Source organism: Staurois parvus, unplaced genomic scaffold, assembly GCF_062004578.1.
Source record: "Staurois parvus isolate SC_StPar_1 unplaced genomic scaffold, SC_StPar_1.0 ptg000769l, whole genome shotgun sequence".
In the NCBI taxonomy this organism is placed as follows: domain Eukaryota; kingdom Metazoa; phylum Chordata; class Amphibia; order Anura; family Ranidae; genus Staurois; species Staurois parvus.
The window spans coordinates 995763-1012711 of NW_028318565.1; the positions used below are offsets into that span (position 1 = coordinate 995763).

A 16949-nucleotide genomic window follows, 5' to 3' on the forward strand; every position below is an offset into this window, starting at 1 on the left:
TTTAGCTGTGTACAGAACTCTTTGCCCCCTGAAGTCATCTCCTCATGCGTGGTTATAGAGCACCCTGCAATCACTGTACTGGCCACTTCCATGCCCACCTTTGCCCGTAGGATCTGTGCACAATCTGACCCGCTCATACCATAGCTGAACTGGTTTTGTCCAAACATTCGAGCAAATCCTCTCGGATTGACTCGATAGTCCGGGAGCTCAGCCAGAATAGTGCGGATCTCTGCCGGGGTGAAGGGGACATGCCAAACTACCCGTTCCCCTAAAAGTCCGTTCCCCCCGTGCATTGGGAGGACCTTCAAATTGCTGCACCCTGACTGGATAGGCCTCGGTCCGGGAAGAGTGCAAGGGCTGACCCAGCATCATCGGTGGGCTTAGATTAACCACCTCGCTTACTGCACCTTCAGGTTTGAGGTCCCTCAGATCAGGGTATAGCTGGGGGGCAGGGGTCTGATCAGTGGTTCGTAGCGCTTTGATGCAATCCGCCCTGTTTTTTAACTGGGTGTCTATTCCCCTTGATTCACAGATAGTCTGCAAATCGGTTGTTGAGTAGGCTTCATAGTTGGAAACAGAAGGAGCTGGGGTGAAGCAGGGAGAAGGGAGAGGTAGAGGCAGAGGCTGAGGCATAGAGACAGAAGACACAGAAGGTATGTCAAGAGTGACGTCACTAACAGAAGAGACAGGTGCAGTTATACTTATCTCAGCCACTGTTGGTTGTTGGGGAACCCCAGCAGACCCTGATCCTGCCTGCCTTAGTAGAGTCAGCCCTGAAAGAGCTTCCTCCACCTCTGACACCGGATCTTCCTGTTTTATTCCCTCTGGAGGCCAGGTATACATCACCTGGTTCTTCCGGACAGACACCAGTTTATGTATGCCCTGCTTCCCTAATCGGATTGACCTGTGAAGCCATAGCTGTGCGATCTCTAGTTCTGACGCCTGCATCCGTGGTTCAAATTCAGAGATGAATTTTTCCCACCTCCATGCGTCAAATGTACCTTCCCGGGGAATTTCCCATCTGGTACCCTTCGACCATTTATTCCACCTTTTGAGGGGTTCTGTAGACTTCCCCCCCAAACTCACCTTCATCAGTTGTGCAGCTGTCCTTACCCTGAAGAGGGCTGGTTCCCCCTCTCTCTTCATGGACTGACTACTGCCCATCGTGACTAGTCACTGGTATATATCCCGCGTCCGGGTACCTGTTTACCCCCTGGAGCACTCGGTGGGATCCTACCAAGAGGCCTGATTCCACCACTTTCCCAGCACAGCGTAATTTATGTGATACTTATCGATCACCCGAAGCGCATCAAGTGGCGGTCAGACTGAGAGCACACCTCCCACTCCCACAGCGCAATTTATGTGATCCGGACCACCCGAAGTGTTTGTGGTAACCAGGCTAAGTGTTATACTTACCTGGACCGCCCACTCACACAGCGTAATTTATGTGGCTCTCATCACCCACTGTGTTTGGCAGGCCACACCGCACAATGATGAAAGTGGCTTTTCTCTCCCTGCACACAGTAGCTAACACAAGTCAAAACAAAAAGAGGGGTTCTTGGATGTTACTTAGGGGTCACTGGTTGGGCAGAAACCTGCTAACTGACCTTTAGGAAATTTGTGTAAAGAAAAAAACTTTCCTAATACACACAGAAAAACCCTTTTTCAACCTGAAAAACTGTTAAAAAGGACAAAGTGGATCCTTATGAAAAACACGGGACGTTTCACAGTAAAACAATTACACAGAGGTAAACCGAAAAACTGCGCCAAAAGTAACCTTGTTGCTGACGCAAAAATCACTCCTATCAGCACCGCTAAACGATCCACGTTATACACGCAATCTTTACTGCAACCACCTAGAACCGTTTACACAAAAAGTCTGCTGGACGTGAAACACGCGACACAGCAGCTTAAAACAAACCCGCTTTACAATAAGGAACTACTTTTAACAGGAAAAACACAAAAAAAACATAATCACTATACAAGAAATCTATGTGCAAAAACCCAGACTACACCGCGCTCATTAAATGTGGAACACGTGAAGGGAAAACTCGCTTAATACACTTTAAATTGGCTGGCAATACGCAAATTTAAAGCTAAAAGCAAACAAATGAAACTGTAAAAAATTTGGATTAAAAACACAATATGGGTCAAATGCATATAGGAAACTTCATGCACATTGCATAGAGATTACTGCACATATGGTAGTCAACAAAATGGCCACCAAACAAAAGGAGTCCATGTGGTTTAGTCAAGAAAATGACCCCCCACAGGGAAGCACATGGTAGATACTAGAATGACCCCCCACAGGGAAGCACATGGTAACACTAGAATGGCCCCCCACAGGGAAACACACGGCAGACTCTAGCCTCAAAATTGCCTCTTACATAAAACAGACTTTTAGACAGAACATACACTGGACAATTACACAACAATATGAAGTACACATACAACACAATTTGGGCACAATCACAGAACGGACATAAAACACCAACATATCACACTAACATGCACATGTAACAGAAAGGACCCCCTGCTGCATGCTTGCTGGGAGCAGTAGTACCAAACAGAAAGGACCCCCTGCTGCATGCTTGCTGGGAGCAGTAGTACCACAAAACATTGTACAGACCACATAACACAGATCTTACAACAGTTAACAATTAACCTAAGCCTTTCAGCACTGTAATAATTACCTCACGTGGAGGGGGGTAGAGCAATTACCACAGTACCTACAGCCCACAAATACTTACCTAACACTATGCAACAACTTTTACCCACTAAAACATATACCCGTTTAATTTTTGGTTGGAAGATTTTTAAACTTGACCAAATCCAGCCAACCAAACCCACCCCCCTGCTGCTCTCAGCAGAGACAAACCCTCGTCTTTCACCCACAAATCAAGAGTTTAGGACAAAAAATGAGGTCCTTGCCAAGCGGTATTTCTTGTTAGCTAACAGAGAGCGAAATCAGCCACACAAACACGCAAAAAGCGATCCTCTTAATGGCAGAGAGACCTGAAATGTGCCGGCATACTTTTTGCTAGTTCATGATAGTTCATTCCCCCCCTCGTTCTTGGTTAGCTACGCAAGAATACGCGTTAGTATCCACCAGGCTCGCCAAACTGTCTTGGAAATTCGCTTTAACGAATTTCTCCTTACCGTGAGTACTCGCAGTTGGATGCGCAGAAATCCCCCATAAAGCTGTGCGAATCTCGCTTACCACGACTGCAGCTAAACTACACGATTCCTGCCCATCCAAATACTTTGGTTCTGTTGAAATGTAGGTGATTGGAGCTCTGTTACCCTAGAATGATCACACGACACTCTAAGGCTGGTTGCAATCCACATAAGGGCTGATTTTAGACCCAGCTCTCTGTTTTATTAAAAATACACACATGCCCCCCACATGAATAAAGTCAATCCCCTCCCACCGAACAATGCAATGGGGAATGCCTATACACAGGATGTACATTCCAATTGGAGCATAGCCTTTACTATTATCTATCACTGGTCCTCCCCCATGAGTCTTCTGAGGTCAGCAGACTTCCTCCCCTTCCCCCCTATGAGCCATCTGAGGTCATATTTCCTGTCCTACTAGCTTCTATTGGTATGTAAAATTCTCTGCACAAGCACTCCCTAAAAATACCAGTCTGTACCTGGATGGGCCCGATACGATCTTTATTAAAACACATCCATCCGAGATACAGTTCAGATTAGTAATGGGTTGTAAGATATGCATAAGCCTACACACGGAGTTCACACCGCTTGCGCATTGCGTTATGAAGCCCACGTGGTACCATGCTGCTGATATGTGGATACAGGCCCACGGTCTACTGACAGCAGCATTCGCATGGAATGCCGTGGTGGTATACACGCCGGTCTATAAGCGCAGATCTGCCATCTCATCCATTACCAAGCTGAGTACTGTAATACATACATTGTACATGCGCATGGCCCAATTGCAGCCTTCAGAGCTTTAATTAAGCCACACGAGAGACATATGAATAACACGAATATATGACACATTTAAAGTTCGACCAATAATACAAAATTTCCATGACACTGGGTATCAGGTTGGTGAGGTAGCCTGGGGCAGCGCCATGAATGGCCTTGTATGTCAGTGTTAGTAGTTTGAATTTTATGCATTGGGCAATCGGGAGCCAGTGGAGGGAATAACAGAGGGGGGTGGCAGAAGTGGAGCGGCTGGTAAGGTGCATGAGTCTGGCCGCTGAGTATAGACTGAAGCGGGGATAGCCTGTGTTGGGGTAGGCCGGTGAGAAGGGAGTTGCAGTAGTCCAGGAGTGAGATAATAAGGGAGTGAACGAGTTGTTTAGTAGTATCTGGGGTTAGGAACAAGCGTATTTTGGAGATGTTGCGGAGGTGGAACCTGCATGCGGTAGTCAGCGATTGGGCATGGGGTTGGAAGGACAGGTTAGAGTCTAGGATGACACCTAGGACCTTGGTTTGCCTGGTGGGACTGATGGTAGCATTGTTGGTCGTGTTGGAGAGGGTGGGAAGGGAGGGGGGGTGCGGGCTGGGGGGAAAATTAAGATTTCAGTTTTGGAAAGGTTCAGTTTGAGGAAGTGGAGCGACATCCAGTCCAATATGTTGTTCAGTAGGTGGGTGATACGGGCGGAGAATGAAGGGGTGAGGTGAGGGGTGGAGAGGTAAATTTGCGTTTCATCGGCGTAGAGGTGATAGTTGAAGCCATGGGAGTGTATCAGTTTGCTAAGGGAGGAGGTGTAGATGGAGAAGAGAAGGGGCCCGAGGACAGAACCTTGGGGGACCCCAACAGAGAGGGGGAGAGAGGGGGAGGTGGCAGCGTTATAGGTAACACTGAAAGAGCGTTTGGAGAGATAGGAGGAGAGCCAGGAGAGAGCGGAGTCTCTGATGCCAAGGAAGTGTAATTTGTTAAGGAGGAGGGGGTGGTCAACTGTGTCAAAGGCTGCGGAGAGGTCGAGGAGTAGGAGGACAGAGTAGTGTCCATTAGCTTTGGCGGATAGCAGGTCGTTAGTGATTTTGAGTAGGGCGGTTTCGATGGAGTGTAGGGGGCGGAAGCCGGATTGTAGTGGATCGAGGAGGTTGTTGTCGGTGAGGTGGGCGCTTAGGCGATTGTAAACTAAGTGCTCAAGGAACTTGTAAGTGAATGGCAGCAGTGAGATGGGTCTGACGTTGTTCAGGTCAGTGGGGTCCAAGAAGGGTTTTTTGAGTATGGGGTTGATGTGCGTGTGCTTTAGGGGGAAGGGGAATGTGCCAGTAGAGAGGGAGAGATTAAAGATGTGGGTGAGGGAGCGTAGGATAGAGGAGGAGGGTGACCGGAGGAGTTGCGAGGGGACAGGGTCAAGGGGGCAAGTGGTGAGAAAGGCTTTTGAGAAGACCTTAGTGACCTCCTCAAAGGTAGAAGGGCTGAAGGAGTGGTGTGTAGGAGAGGTGAAGCTGTGCGGGATGTTCGGTGTGGTGGGTGGGAGCGAGGTCAGAAGAGGGGAGAGTTGATGGGGCTATGGTGGGAGGGAGGCCAGGTGGGGAGGTGGGTTGAGCATTGGTGATGTCCTTACGGATTGCATCGATTTTATTCTGGAAGTGTTCGGCAATCTTGTGGGCGGTGAGTGAGGTACTGGGTGGGGGTGGGGGGGGGGAGAGTAGGGATTTGAAGGTGGAGAAGAGCCGACGGGGATTGGAGGAGAGGGTGTTATTGAGGGTTACGAAGTAGGCTTGTTTGGCTGCGTGGAGGGAGGAGGTGTAGGTGAGAAAGACGGATTTGTAGAGGGAGAAAGCTTGGGGAGATATAGTTTTGCGCCAAAGGCGCTCCAGTGCGCTACTACGTTGTTTAAGATCTTTTGTGTGGTCATTCTGCCAGGGTTGGAGCGTTCGGGGTCTGGTGCAGCGTGTGGTTGGGGGTGCCAACGAGTCTAAGGCAGCTGATAGCAGGTTGTTATACGCAGTAGTGGCCAGGTCAGGGCATGACAGTGGAAGGATGCTGTCGTAGAGACGATCAGCTGCAGAGTGGAGAGGGGCCGGGTCCAGGTTGCAGAGGTTGCGGCTGGTGATTGTGGTGATTATACAGGATTTATGGAGCCAACACTTTGCTTAGCACTTTACAATATAACGGGAGACAATACAGCAACAATACAGTTCAATACAAGAGGGATAGGGGGGCCTGATCCTGGGAGCTTACAATCTAGGATTTGTAGATATATGGCGTGGCTCCTCCCCCGAGTCGATTATCAAGCTACCTTGCTGCAAAATCTAAAATAACTAACAGTTTTGTATTTGTTATCATTTAAATGATAAAATGTTATAATTATTTTATAATAATATATTATACATGTTAATTATGATGACAATTATACATTAATAATAGAAAATGCTTTCAGTGTGAGACTCTGGGGAAATGACATCTTATTCCAGGGACTGATCTTATCCGCCTTCCTTTAGTTGTGATGAGTTTCTCCTGAAGATCAGAGATCGTTCAATATATACCGAACAACGATCCTCCCGACTGAGGGAACAGATCTCATCACCTCCTTCACACTCCACGTAGAAAAAAAAGATGTTTTACTATCTGAAGGAAACGTCTATAACTGTTATTGGATCAACTTTCTAATTGCTTCATTCAAATCTCCCGCCGGAATTCTATGTGACGTCACAGACAATCCGCCCTCTTCCCGCCAAAACCGATACGGAGAACCGACCGCATCCATTTACCGTTTTATCTGGGAAGATCGATCAACCCTTCCATTCATTCCAGGCTCTGCGATCAGCCAAACATCATTATAAGGACATTGCAAATATTCATATAAAGATCGTTTATTAAGATTTATGTTTTCCCTCCAATCCCTCAGAATACAAAACCCGACAAGATCTAGTTATTAGTTTGTTGATTTAGTTGTAGAGAAGAGATCAATGAAAAGTCTACAGAACAAGAAAACACTTCCTGCACTAGAAACATCGACACCGAGATCTCCGGATACATTTCTATGGAGTTCTTGTAAGACAAACATTACTGGCTGATGGAGACAACGCCCACAACTGTGATTGGCTCAGATTTCAAATCGCTGTCATCACATTCTGCCCGCCGGGATTGTGTAGATCAGTGGTTCTCAACCTTTCTAGCGCCGCGACCCCTTAATACAGTTCCTCATGTTGTGGTGACCCCCAACCATAAAATTATTTTCGTTGCTACTTCATAACTGTAATTTTGCAGTAGGAGGAATAGTGCCACGTCATTGGGAGGAATAGTGCCCCATCAATGATGTCATTGGGAGGAATAGTGCCCCATCATTGGTATCAGAGGGAGGAATAGTGCCCCGTCATTGGTATCAGTGGGAGGAATAGTGCCCCCTTCATTGGTGTCAGTGGGAGGAATAGTGCCCCCTTCCTTGGTGTCAGTGGGAGGAATAGTGCCCCCTTCATTGGTGTCAGTGGGAGGAATAGTGCCCTGTCATTGGTGTCAGTGGGAGGAATAGTGCCCCGTCATTGGTGTCAGTGGGAGGAATAGTGCCCCATCATTGGTGTCAGTGGGAGGAATAGTCCCCCATCATTGGTATCAGTGGGAGGAATAGTGCCCCATCATTGCTGTCAGTGGGAGGAGGAATAGTGCCCCATCATTGGTGTCAGTGGGAGGAGGAATAGTGCCCCATCATTGGTGTCAGTGGGGGGAGGAATAGTGCCCCATCATAGGTGTCAGTGGGGGGAATAGTGCCCCATCATAGGTGTCAGTGGGGGGAATAGTGCCCCATCATAGGTGTCAGTGGGGGGAATAGTGCCCCATCATAGGTGTCAGTGGGGGGAATAGTGCCCCATCATAGGTGTCAGTGGGGGGAATAGTGCCCCATCATAGGTGTCAGTGGGGGGAGGAATAGTGCCCCATCATAGGTGTCAGTGGGGGGAGGAATATTGCCCCATCATAGGTGTCAGTAGGGGGAGGAATAGTGCCCCATCCTTGGTGTCAGTGGGGGGAGGAATAGTGCCCCATCCTTGGTGTCAGTGGGGGGAGGAATAGTGCCCCATCCTTGGTGTCAGTGGGGGGAGGAATAGTGCCCCATCCTTGGTGTCAGTGGGGGGAGGAATTGTGCCCCATCGTTGGTGTCAGTGGGGGGAGGAATAGTGCCCCATCCTTGCTGTCAGTGGGGGAGGAATAGTGCCCCATCATTGGTGTCAGTGGGAGGAATAGTGTCCCATCGTTGGTGTCAGTGGGAGGAATAGTGCCTCATCATTGGTATTAGTGACACCAATGATGGGGCACTATTCCCACTGACACCAATGATACTTGCCTTGCAGACCCCTGCTCCAGCCTGGGCTCGCTCGCTCCCTCCCTCTCCCATGGTACCGACACTTACCTGTCAGATGTCTTCCTTCTCCGGCCGCTCTCCTCCTCTTCACTCGCTCGATCTTCGCGGTGCCGCTCGGCTCCTCCTCTCCAAGCTCCACCTCCTTGCCGGTGATTGGCCGCCTGTGTGCCTCTCCTGAGCTACAGTGCCGGCGGCCAATCACAGGCGAGGATTGATCTCGAGGTGTGTCCAGATGACAGGGGCGGCATGTCATCCCGCCCACACCTGGAGACGGCGGTGGCGGCGGCGGAGGCGGCGAGGAGCGGTGTCTCGGTTCCTAAGACCATCGGAAATATGTGTTTTCCGATGGTCTTAGGCGACCCCTGTGGAAGCGTCGTTCAACCCCCAAAGGGGTCGCGACCCCCAGGTTGAGAACCGCTGGTGTAGATCGTTCCAGACAAATATTCAGCCCTCGGCATTGACAGTTGTTTCATATAAAAAAAAAACAAAATAAATAGTTTTGGAGGAAATTATCTGATCAGGAAGTTTTTTGATAAATCATTATATTAGTTTTCTACCTCCCAAAACGTTAATCCTTCAGCTCAATAAAAAAAATTAAACTGCCTAACGATGTTTATAAACAGCATTGCTCAGCCCTAAAACAGAAGGATAAGAAGAAACATTGCTAATATTGTATCTTTCTGTTTATTCATCTACAGATCAAAGGGATGAACTTCAAACTATAGTTGAAGTCAGTTAAAAACAATCTGTCAAATATGTGTTTATTTATTTATTTTTATTAAATGTTCCTTTGTTTAACCCCTTATTAACCTTAAACTACTGTAATCGGTCATATTAACTCCTTTTATCTTTCTCCATTTAAGTATCTTCCTGATTTTTTTCTATTTTATAAATTACTGTATTAATTAAAAAATATATATTTTTTGTTTTATTATTTTCACACCTTTAAGCACTTCTCATCCTCCCGCTGTGCAATCAGGGTAATCAGGACCCGGTGATCATGTGATCACAATGTTAGCAAAGCTGTTATTTATTTCAGGTACTTATATAGCGCCGTCAATTTATTGCGAACTTTACATATATATTGTACATCACATCAGTCCCTAACCCTCAAGGGGCGTACAATCTAAGGCCCCTAACTCACATTCATATATACACATATTAGGGCCAATTTAGACAGGAGCCAATTCACCTACCAGCATGTCTTTGGAGTGTGGGAGGAAATCGGAACACCCAGAGGAAACCCACGCAGGCACAGGGAGAACATGCAAACTCCAGGCACCTTGTTCTGTAGACTTTTGATTGATCTCTTCTCTACAAATCAATAAACTAATAACTAGATCTTGTCGGGTTTTGTATTATGAAGGATTGGAGGGAAAATAAAACATTTCATATGAATATTTGCAATGTCCTTATAATGATGTTTAGCTGATCGCAGAGCCTGGAATGAATGGAAGGGTTGATCGATCTTCCCAGATAAACCGGTAAATGGATGCGGTCGGTTCTCCGTATCGGATTTGGCGGGAAGAGGGCGGATTGTCTGTGACGTCACATAGAATTCCGGCGGGAGATTTGAATGAAGCAATTAGAAAGTTGATCCAATGACAGTTATAGACGTTTTCTTCAGATAGTAAAACATCTTTTTTTTCTACGTGGAGTGTGAAGGAGGTGATGAGATCTGTTCCCTCAGTCGGGAGGATCGTTATTCGGTATATATTGAACGATCTCTGATCTTCAGGAGAAACTCATCACAACTAAAGGAAGGCGGATAAGATCAGTCCCTGGAATAAGATGTCATTTCCCCAGAGTCTCACACTGAAAGCATTTTCTATGAATGTATAATTGTCATAATTAACATGTATAATATATTATTACTCAAGATTTATACCATTTTATTTAAATTATAACACATACAAAAAGTTAGTTATTTTAGATTTTGCATCAACATAACTTGAGGATAATGGACTTGGGGGAGGCGCCACGCCATACATCTACAATGGTCAGTTACTGCTTTCCTCCTTTTTCCTATCTCCTGATTTTCCTCCCTGAGACAGAATTGGTTGATAAAGAGGTTTATAGAATTGTGTATGGAGATGTGGGTGGTTCTGAGAAGAACTGTTGTGTTGGGTAATAGAAGTTAATTGTGATGGGCCGAACACCCCTGTGTTTGGTTTGCGGTCGAACTTTCGAACCTAATAGATGTTCGACGACGAACTTCAAGCTCAATGAAAGTCTATGGGACTCATTTGTAAATTCAAACATGCCCATTTTGAAGGCTTATATGCAAGTTTTTGGCCATAAAAGGGGTATGGAGACATGAATCAGTGAAAATTGTAAACAATAATTCCTTTAAATATCATGTCTGGGGGGTCCCTTTAAACTACATGCAAGCTACACATCTGTGCAATAAATAGAACCAGCTGCAGAAGGACTGACTTTTTTTTTTTAAATTACATTAAAAAAATTAACAGCATGGGGTCCCCTCTAGGTCTGGTAGGAAGGTTAGTAGGCACCCCAAAGTAAGAAATAAAAAAGTGTGTGGGGTTCCCCCTAAGAGCCCTACTAGGCCTAAAAGGACTTTTAAGTGGAACCCCTCTTCTCAAAAAATGGGTGACGAAAATGTGGGGTCTCCCCAAAGTTCTTACCAGACCCTTGATCCGAGCACAGGCCTGGAAGGGCTAGGAAGGGAGGGAGGGACAAGGGTTCTTCCCTCCTGTAATATGAAGCGGATTGTAGTGGGGGATGGGAGAAGATTGTTTTGTGGGTAGGTGTGTCCCCAAGCAGGTAGAAGGAAGAATGGGCCCCCCACTCCGGAGGATGGTTGTGTTTGCAGCCTCTGTGTTCAGCCTCCTGAGCAGCTCCTGACAATTTGAAGTGACGCCCGATAAGTGACAGTCCAGGGAGCAGATCGGCTCCCCGGTGCACATCGGACATCGTTCTATTTCGGAATAAAATAATTTTTCTCTCAGCCCGGGAAACACAATGAGAGAATGAAGATTCTCCAACACTGAAATGAAAGCCAGTGGGCGTGTCCGCTGTGTAACCAATAGCAGGACAGAGTCGAGTTTTGTGTTAACCAATCACAGTGTTAGAACGTCTGTATATAAGGCGGAGCGCCCTGTGATTTGTAATGAACTATTGTGGAAACATTTCCCTAGTCATGACGGAGACTGAGAGCGCCCCAGCCGCCGCTCCTCCAGCGGAGACCGCTGCCAAGAAGAAGCCGGCTAAGAAGGCGGCAGCCGGAGGAGGAGCCAAGCAAGGCAGCAAGAAGGCGTCCGGTCCCGCTGTGTCCGAGCTCCTCCTCCAAGCCGTGTCCGCTTCCAAGGAGCGCAGCGGGGTGTCCCTGGCCGCCCTGAAGAAGATCCTGTCTGCCGGTGGATACGATGTGGACAAGAAAAAGAGCCGCCTGAAGATCGCCCTCAAGGCGCTGGTGACTAAGGGGAGCCTCGTCCAGGTCAAAGGCCATGGGGCCTCCGGATCGTTCAAGATCAACAAGAAGCAGCCCGAGGGCCCCAAAGACAAGGCCAAGCCCAAGAAACTGGCTGCTAATAAGGCTGCAAAGTCCCCCAAAAAGAAGGCGACCAGAAAAACAACCACCGCAACCAAGAGCCCCAAGAAGGTCGCCAAGTCTCCCAAGAAGAAGGCGGCCAGCAAATCATCCACCGCAGCCAAGAGCCCCAAGAAGCCGGCCGCCAAGAGACCAGCAAAGGCTGCAGCCAAGAAGGTGACCAAGAGCCCCAAGAAGAGCAAAACTGCAGCCAAGCCGAAAAAAGCCGCCAAGAGTCCCGCTAAGGCCAAGCCGGCAGCTAAGAAGGCGGCTAAGCCCAAGAAGGCCGCTCCGAAGAAGAAATAATGGGCGGCGACCTCCTTCATCTCCACCCCCCAAAGGCTCTTCTCAGAGCCCCCCACCTCCCCCCAACAGAGCTCTCCATACATACACCGGCATTGCTGGGTGCGCACACTGCTCCGCATGTCATCTTTCCCCGATATAGAAGATTTGATAGAAATAAAGATTGAGTTTGAGAAAGTGGAGTGACATCCATGCCGATATGTCACTAAGTATGATAGTAATGCCAGAGGAGACTGAAGGGGTGAGGGGTGGAAAGATAGATTTGTGTGTCATCAGCATAGAGATGGTACTTAAAGCCATGGGAGTTTATCAAGTGACCAAGGGAGGAGGTGTAGATGGAGAAGAGAAAGGGTCCAAGGACAGCATCTTGAAGGCAGGGGCGGACTGACCATTTGGAAACTCAGGCACTGCCTGAGGGCCCAGGGTCAGTAGAGGGCCCCGTGAGATGCCCCTGGTACCTTTTTCATAGGCTTTTTGAGTTTGGGCAAGGACACATGGCCCCCATGATCCCCTATTGCCCGGGGGCCCCATGAATTGCCAGTCCGCCCCTGCTTGAGGGAATGGAGGAGCCAGAGTTATAGGTAACGCTGAAGGAGCGCTGCAATAGGTAGGAGGAGAACCAGGAGAGAGCAGAGTCTCAGAGGCCAAGAGAGTGCAGTTTTTTGAGGAGGAGGAGGAGATGGTCAACAGTATCAAAGGCCGCAGAGATTTTAAGTAGTAAGAGTACGGAGTAGTGGCCATTGGTTTTAGCAGTTAGTTTTAGTAGTAGTGAGTTTTAGTAGGGCAGTTTCAGTGGAGTGTAGTGAGTGAAAGCCAGACTAAAGGGTCAAGAAGGTTGATGTCAGTGTACAATTGCCTGAGCTCCTACCTCACACTAAGTGTTATAAGAGTTTAGGGGTAAATGGCAGCAGGGAGATGGGTCTTAAGTTATTCAGGTTGGTGGGGTCCAGGGAGGACTTTTTAAATATGGGAGTGATGTGTGCATGCTTTAGAGGGGAGGGGAAGGCACCATTGGTTAGGAATAGAGATTGAAGATGTGAGAGAGCATAGCATGGAAGAGGGTGAACGTAGCAGTTGTGAAGGGACAGGATCCTGAGGGCAGGTGGTAAGAAGGGCTTCTGAGAAAAACTTTTTGACCTGGCTACTACTGAAGAGGTCACTAGAGGAAAGTGTTGAGGGAAGTTTAGTATACGGTATACTAAGTGGGATGGATGTCTGTGTAGTGGAGATGCCCCTACAAATTGCATCATTCTTGTTTTTGAAATGATTTGCAATCTTGTAAGCAGTGAGTGAGGTACTGGGTGGAGAAAGTAGAGAGTTAAAAGTAGAGAAGAGACGAGGACTGGATGGACAAGGTATTAATAAGAGTGACAAAGTAGGTTTGATTGGCAGCATGGAGGGATGAATTGTATGTTAAAGCAGATTTATATAGGGTGAATGCTTTCTAGGATTTGGTTTTACACCACAATCGCTCCAGTGCTCAACTATGTCGCTTAAGATTTCTGGTGTGGTCAGTCTGCCAAGGTTGTAATGGTTGGGTCCTGATACTTTGTGTTGTTAGAGGAACAAGTGAGTCTAGTGCAGATGAAAGCGAACTGTTGAAGACAGCCGTGGCCAGGTCAGGGCAGGACGGGAGAGAAATTGTCAGAGGCAGTAAGTTGCAGAGTGGAAAAGAGAAGGGTTTAAGTTGTGAAGGTTTCTGCGGGTAATTGTTTGCTGTTCAGAGGGATAGGTGTTTGAAGATGAGGACACGGAAGGTGATGAGATTGTGATCAGAGAGAGGAAAGGGGGTGTTTGTGAGGTTGTAGGGAGTGCAAAGATGGGAGAAAACGGTCTAATGTATTCCCATCAGAGTGAGTGGAGGACTGTGTCCATTGTGTTAAGGTAAAAGATGAGGTTGGGATGTAGCCGGGTTGTTCACATTAATGAGGATGTTAAAATCCCTAAGAATGATAGTGGGTATTTCAGAGGGGAGAAACTAACCAGGCAGAGAAGTCATCAAGAAAGCGGAACACCAATTTTGGAGGCCGATGGATCGCTGCAATCCTCAGAGAAATGGGAGAAAACAGCCAAAAGCAGTGAGTCTCGAAAGAGGATAGAGGGGGAGGGATAGGGAGGACTTGAAAGGTGCTCAGTGGGGATAGAAGCAAACCATCTCCACCTCCTTTCCTACCACTGGGTCTGGGTGAGTGGGTCCAGAGAAGGTCTCCATAGGAAAGTGCCGCTGGAGAAGCAGAATCTTCTGCTTGAAGTCAGGTTTCTGTAATTGCTAGTAGGTTAAGTGAGTGGGAGACACAAAGGTCATGGACAGAGGTGAGCTTATTACAGACAGAGCGGGCATTCCAGAGTGCACATGGAAATAGGGTGGTTTCTAGGAGCATGGGGATTGAGATTAAATTGAGTGGATTGCAGCTATTCCTGGAGGAAGGAGGGTGCCTGGTGTTGGGGGTGAGATACTGGAGGACCAGGGTTTGGGGAGATATCCTCAGAAGTTAGGAGAAGCAGGGTGAGGAAAGTAAGTTGGGAGCAGGATGTATGAGTGCACATGCCTTCCTGTCCTGGGTCAGCTGGTGAGTAAAGTATCAGGAGCTGATTAGCAGGAGTAGGGAGATGGTAGCAGTGAGATGTATAAATTGAAGTGGAGCAGAGGGGGAAAAAAAGGAGATTTTGAGAGCAAAGGATAGTAATATGAGAAGAGGTGGCATATTAAACAGGTACATGGAGTGGGAATCAGACTTGTAGACGTTTCTCAGGGTGTATGCCTGCAGCCCATCCAGTGTGCAGTAGAGTTCTTCCTGCTGCTTTAATTATCCTGTTGTGTTCAACCGAAAATGCCCTCACAGGACAGAGCCATCTGTGACTTCCCCCATAAACTGGTCTACATTTATAGGGAGATGATCAAATTATTATTATCCAGTATTTATAAAGCGCCAATAGTTCGCTCAGCGCTTTACATTACAAAGGGGGACAGAACATGTGACAGAACAATACCAATACAATGCAAAACATGAGGGGATCGAGGGCCCTGCTCTTTCGAGTTTACAATCTAGGAGGGAGGGAACAACTCTTCCCCGCCCCAATTAGGAATTAATAAGGATCACATTAATTTTTTTGGGAGGGGCTTATATAAACCAAACAGGCCAAAGTCAAACTATGATGGATTCTCTGATCACAGAAAGGCACAAGGTGGTGAGAATCAATCACCACAAATAGATATAGACTAATTACACTGTTCAACAAATTTTTATTTTTTGCCAGTTTTGGAAACAAAAGGATCCATTTCTTAATGAATTTCACATTCTGAGTTCAAATATAACAATGAAATTTGTCAATTGGCTCTAGTTTTTCTGTAAACGGAAAGTTTTCTACTATAGGCGTAAAGACTACATAATGCACAATAATTATATAGATAGATGTCTTTCCACAAATATAAAGCAAGTGATATTGACTACATAACAAAGCCTAAATGGCATAATATATTGCATAGGATTACCAAGAAAAATTATAGCCATAAGCTAAGTTGAATCATTTTAATACTTAGGATTCTCACTAGTTTTGTCTTCAGTTTGTATCGGTTTTGCTTCTCTTGGCTTTTCTCTTGTATTCGAGGAAAGGGCTATCTCTTACAACTGCACGTGACTACACGCTTTAGGTTCTTCCTCACTTGACTCAACCACGAAGGATTCTGGTGCTTTAGGAATTGGTAGCCCCTCTCCATGAGGAACTGGACGTATTGCCGATGGAATATTTGGATAGTGCACAGATAACTTTTTCTTCTTATTTAGCCCTTTTACAATTGGAGGCACCATACAAAAGTAACAATTACTAACATGATCTGTTGGCTCTCTCCAAATCATTGGCACAGCGAAAGGCATAGATGCCTTTTTTCCATTCAACCATTGCTCCAGTGCCGTCCCACAAGAATTGCAGCATATATGTGGTGCCCAGCTCTTGTCCTGGTCTCCTATCTTGCAGCCAAAATACAAGTTGTAGGCTTTCTTAATCATTCCTGTTATCCTCCTTTTTTGTGAGATAAAAGTTATTTCACAGCAGATATAGCAGAAATTATCTGCTTTATTCACACAAGTTCGAGGCATTACTGAGTAGCCTATATAAGCATAAAACGAAATGTAAAGACGCTGTCGAACTACAATCAGCTACAGATACTGCAGCTTTTATGCAGTGAAGTGATGCAATTAAAGGCTAATATTGCATCATCTCAGTATACATGCAATTTTCTATTGGTCACCAGTATCAATTGCGCAATATGCAGCTGAAGTTGCATCATAATTTTGAATGGCTTACGTCATTAGATGGGTGAATATATTATGGAAACTAGAGCCAATCAACATTTTTTAGGGTCATTTTCGTTTTCAGCACCCCAAAATTATGTAAGATTAGCTAATTTTATGCCCAAAACTTTTTACCTGTTGAACAGTGTTATTATCCTGAGATTTGCAGAAAGTCGATGCATTGCAGGGAGACAGCTTAAGGTGTAGATGAGACAGCAGCATTTACCCCAACCTACTAGAACAGTGACAGTGTGGACTTTGATGGCACAATGACAATCTATCGCTGAGGATGTGAGGAGGCGGACATCTAGTCTGCAGCAATTCATCCCATTCATTTTACATTTACGAGTTTATTTGTAACAAACATTGTATTGATATCTCTTATATTTTCATCTGATCGGAATATTGTTTGTAAATTCCCGCCAAGATCTCTGTTAGTAGAATATCCCGATCTCTCTGGGAGCTCTCCTTACTGCCAGATGAGAAAACATTAAGAAAGATGTTTACAATTCA

The 16949-nt window shown here is 46.5% G+C and overlaps 1 protein-coding gene across 1 annotated transcript; it reads left to right on the top strand.

Moving 5' to 3' along the window:
• The first annotated feature begins 11451 nt into the window (after window positions 1-11451).
• On the top strand, window positions 11452-12202 carry LOC149444883 (histone H1A-like). Its single transcript, XM_089654483.1, has one exon. The coding sequence runs from the start codon at window positions 11452-11454 to the stop codon at window positions 12145-12147; it is 696 nt and encodes a 231-aa protein (XP_089510609.1). The 3' UTR covers window positions 12148-12202.
• Window positions 12203-16949: the final 4747 nt, after the last annotated feature.

Excerpts from the sequence above, each read along its gene's own strand:
- LOC149444883 (XM_089654483.1), top strand. The coding sequence starts at position 11,452 with ATGACGGAGACTGAGAGCGCCCCAGCCGCCGCTCCTCCAGCGGAGACC.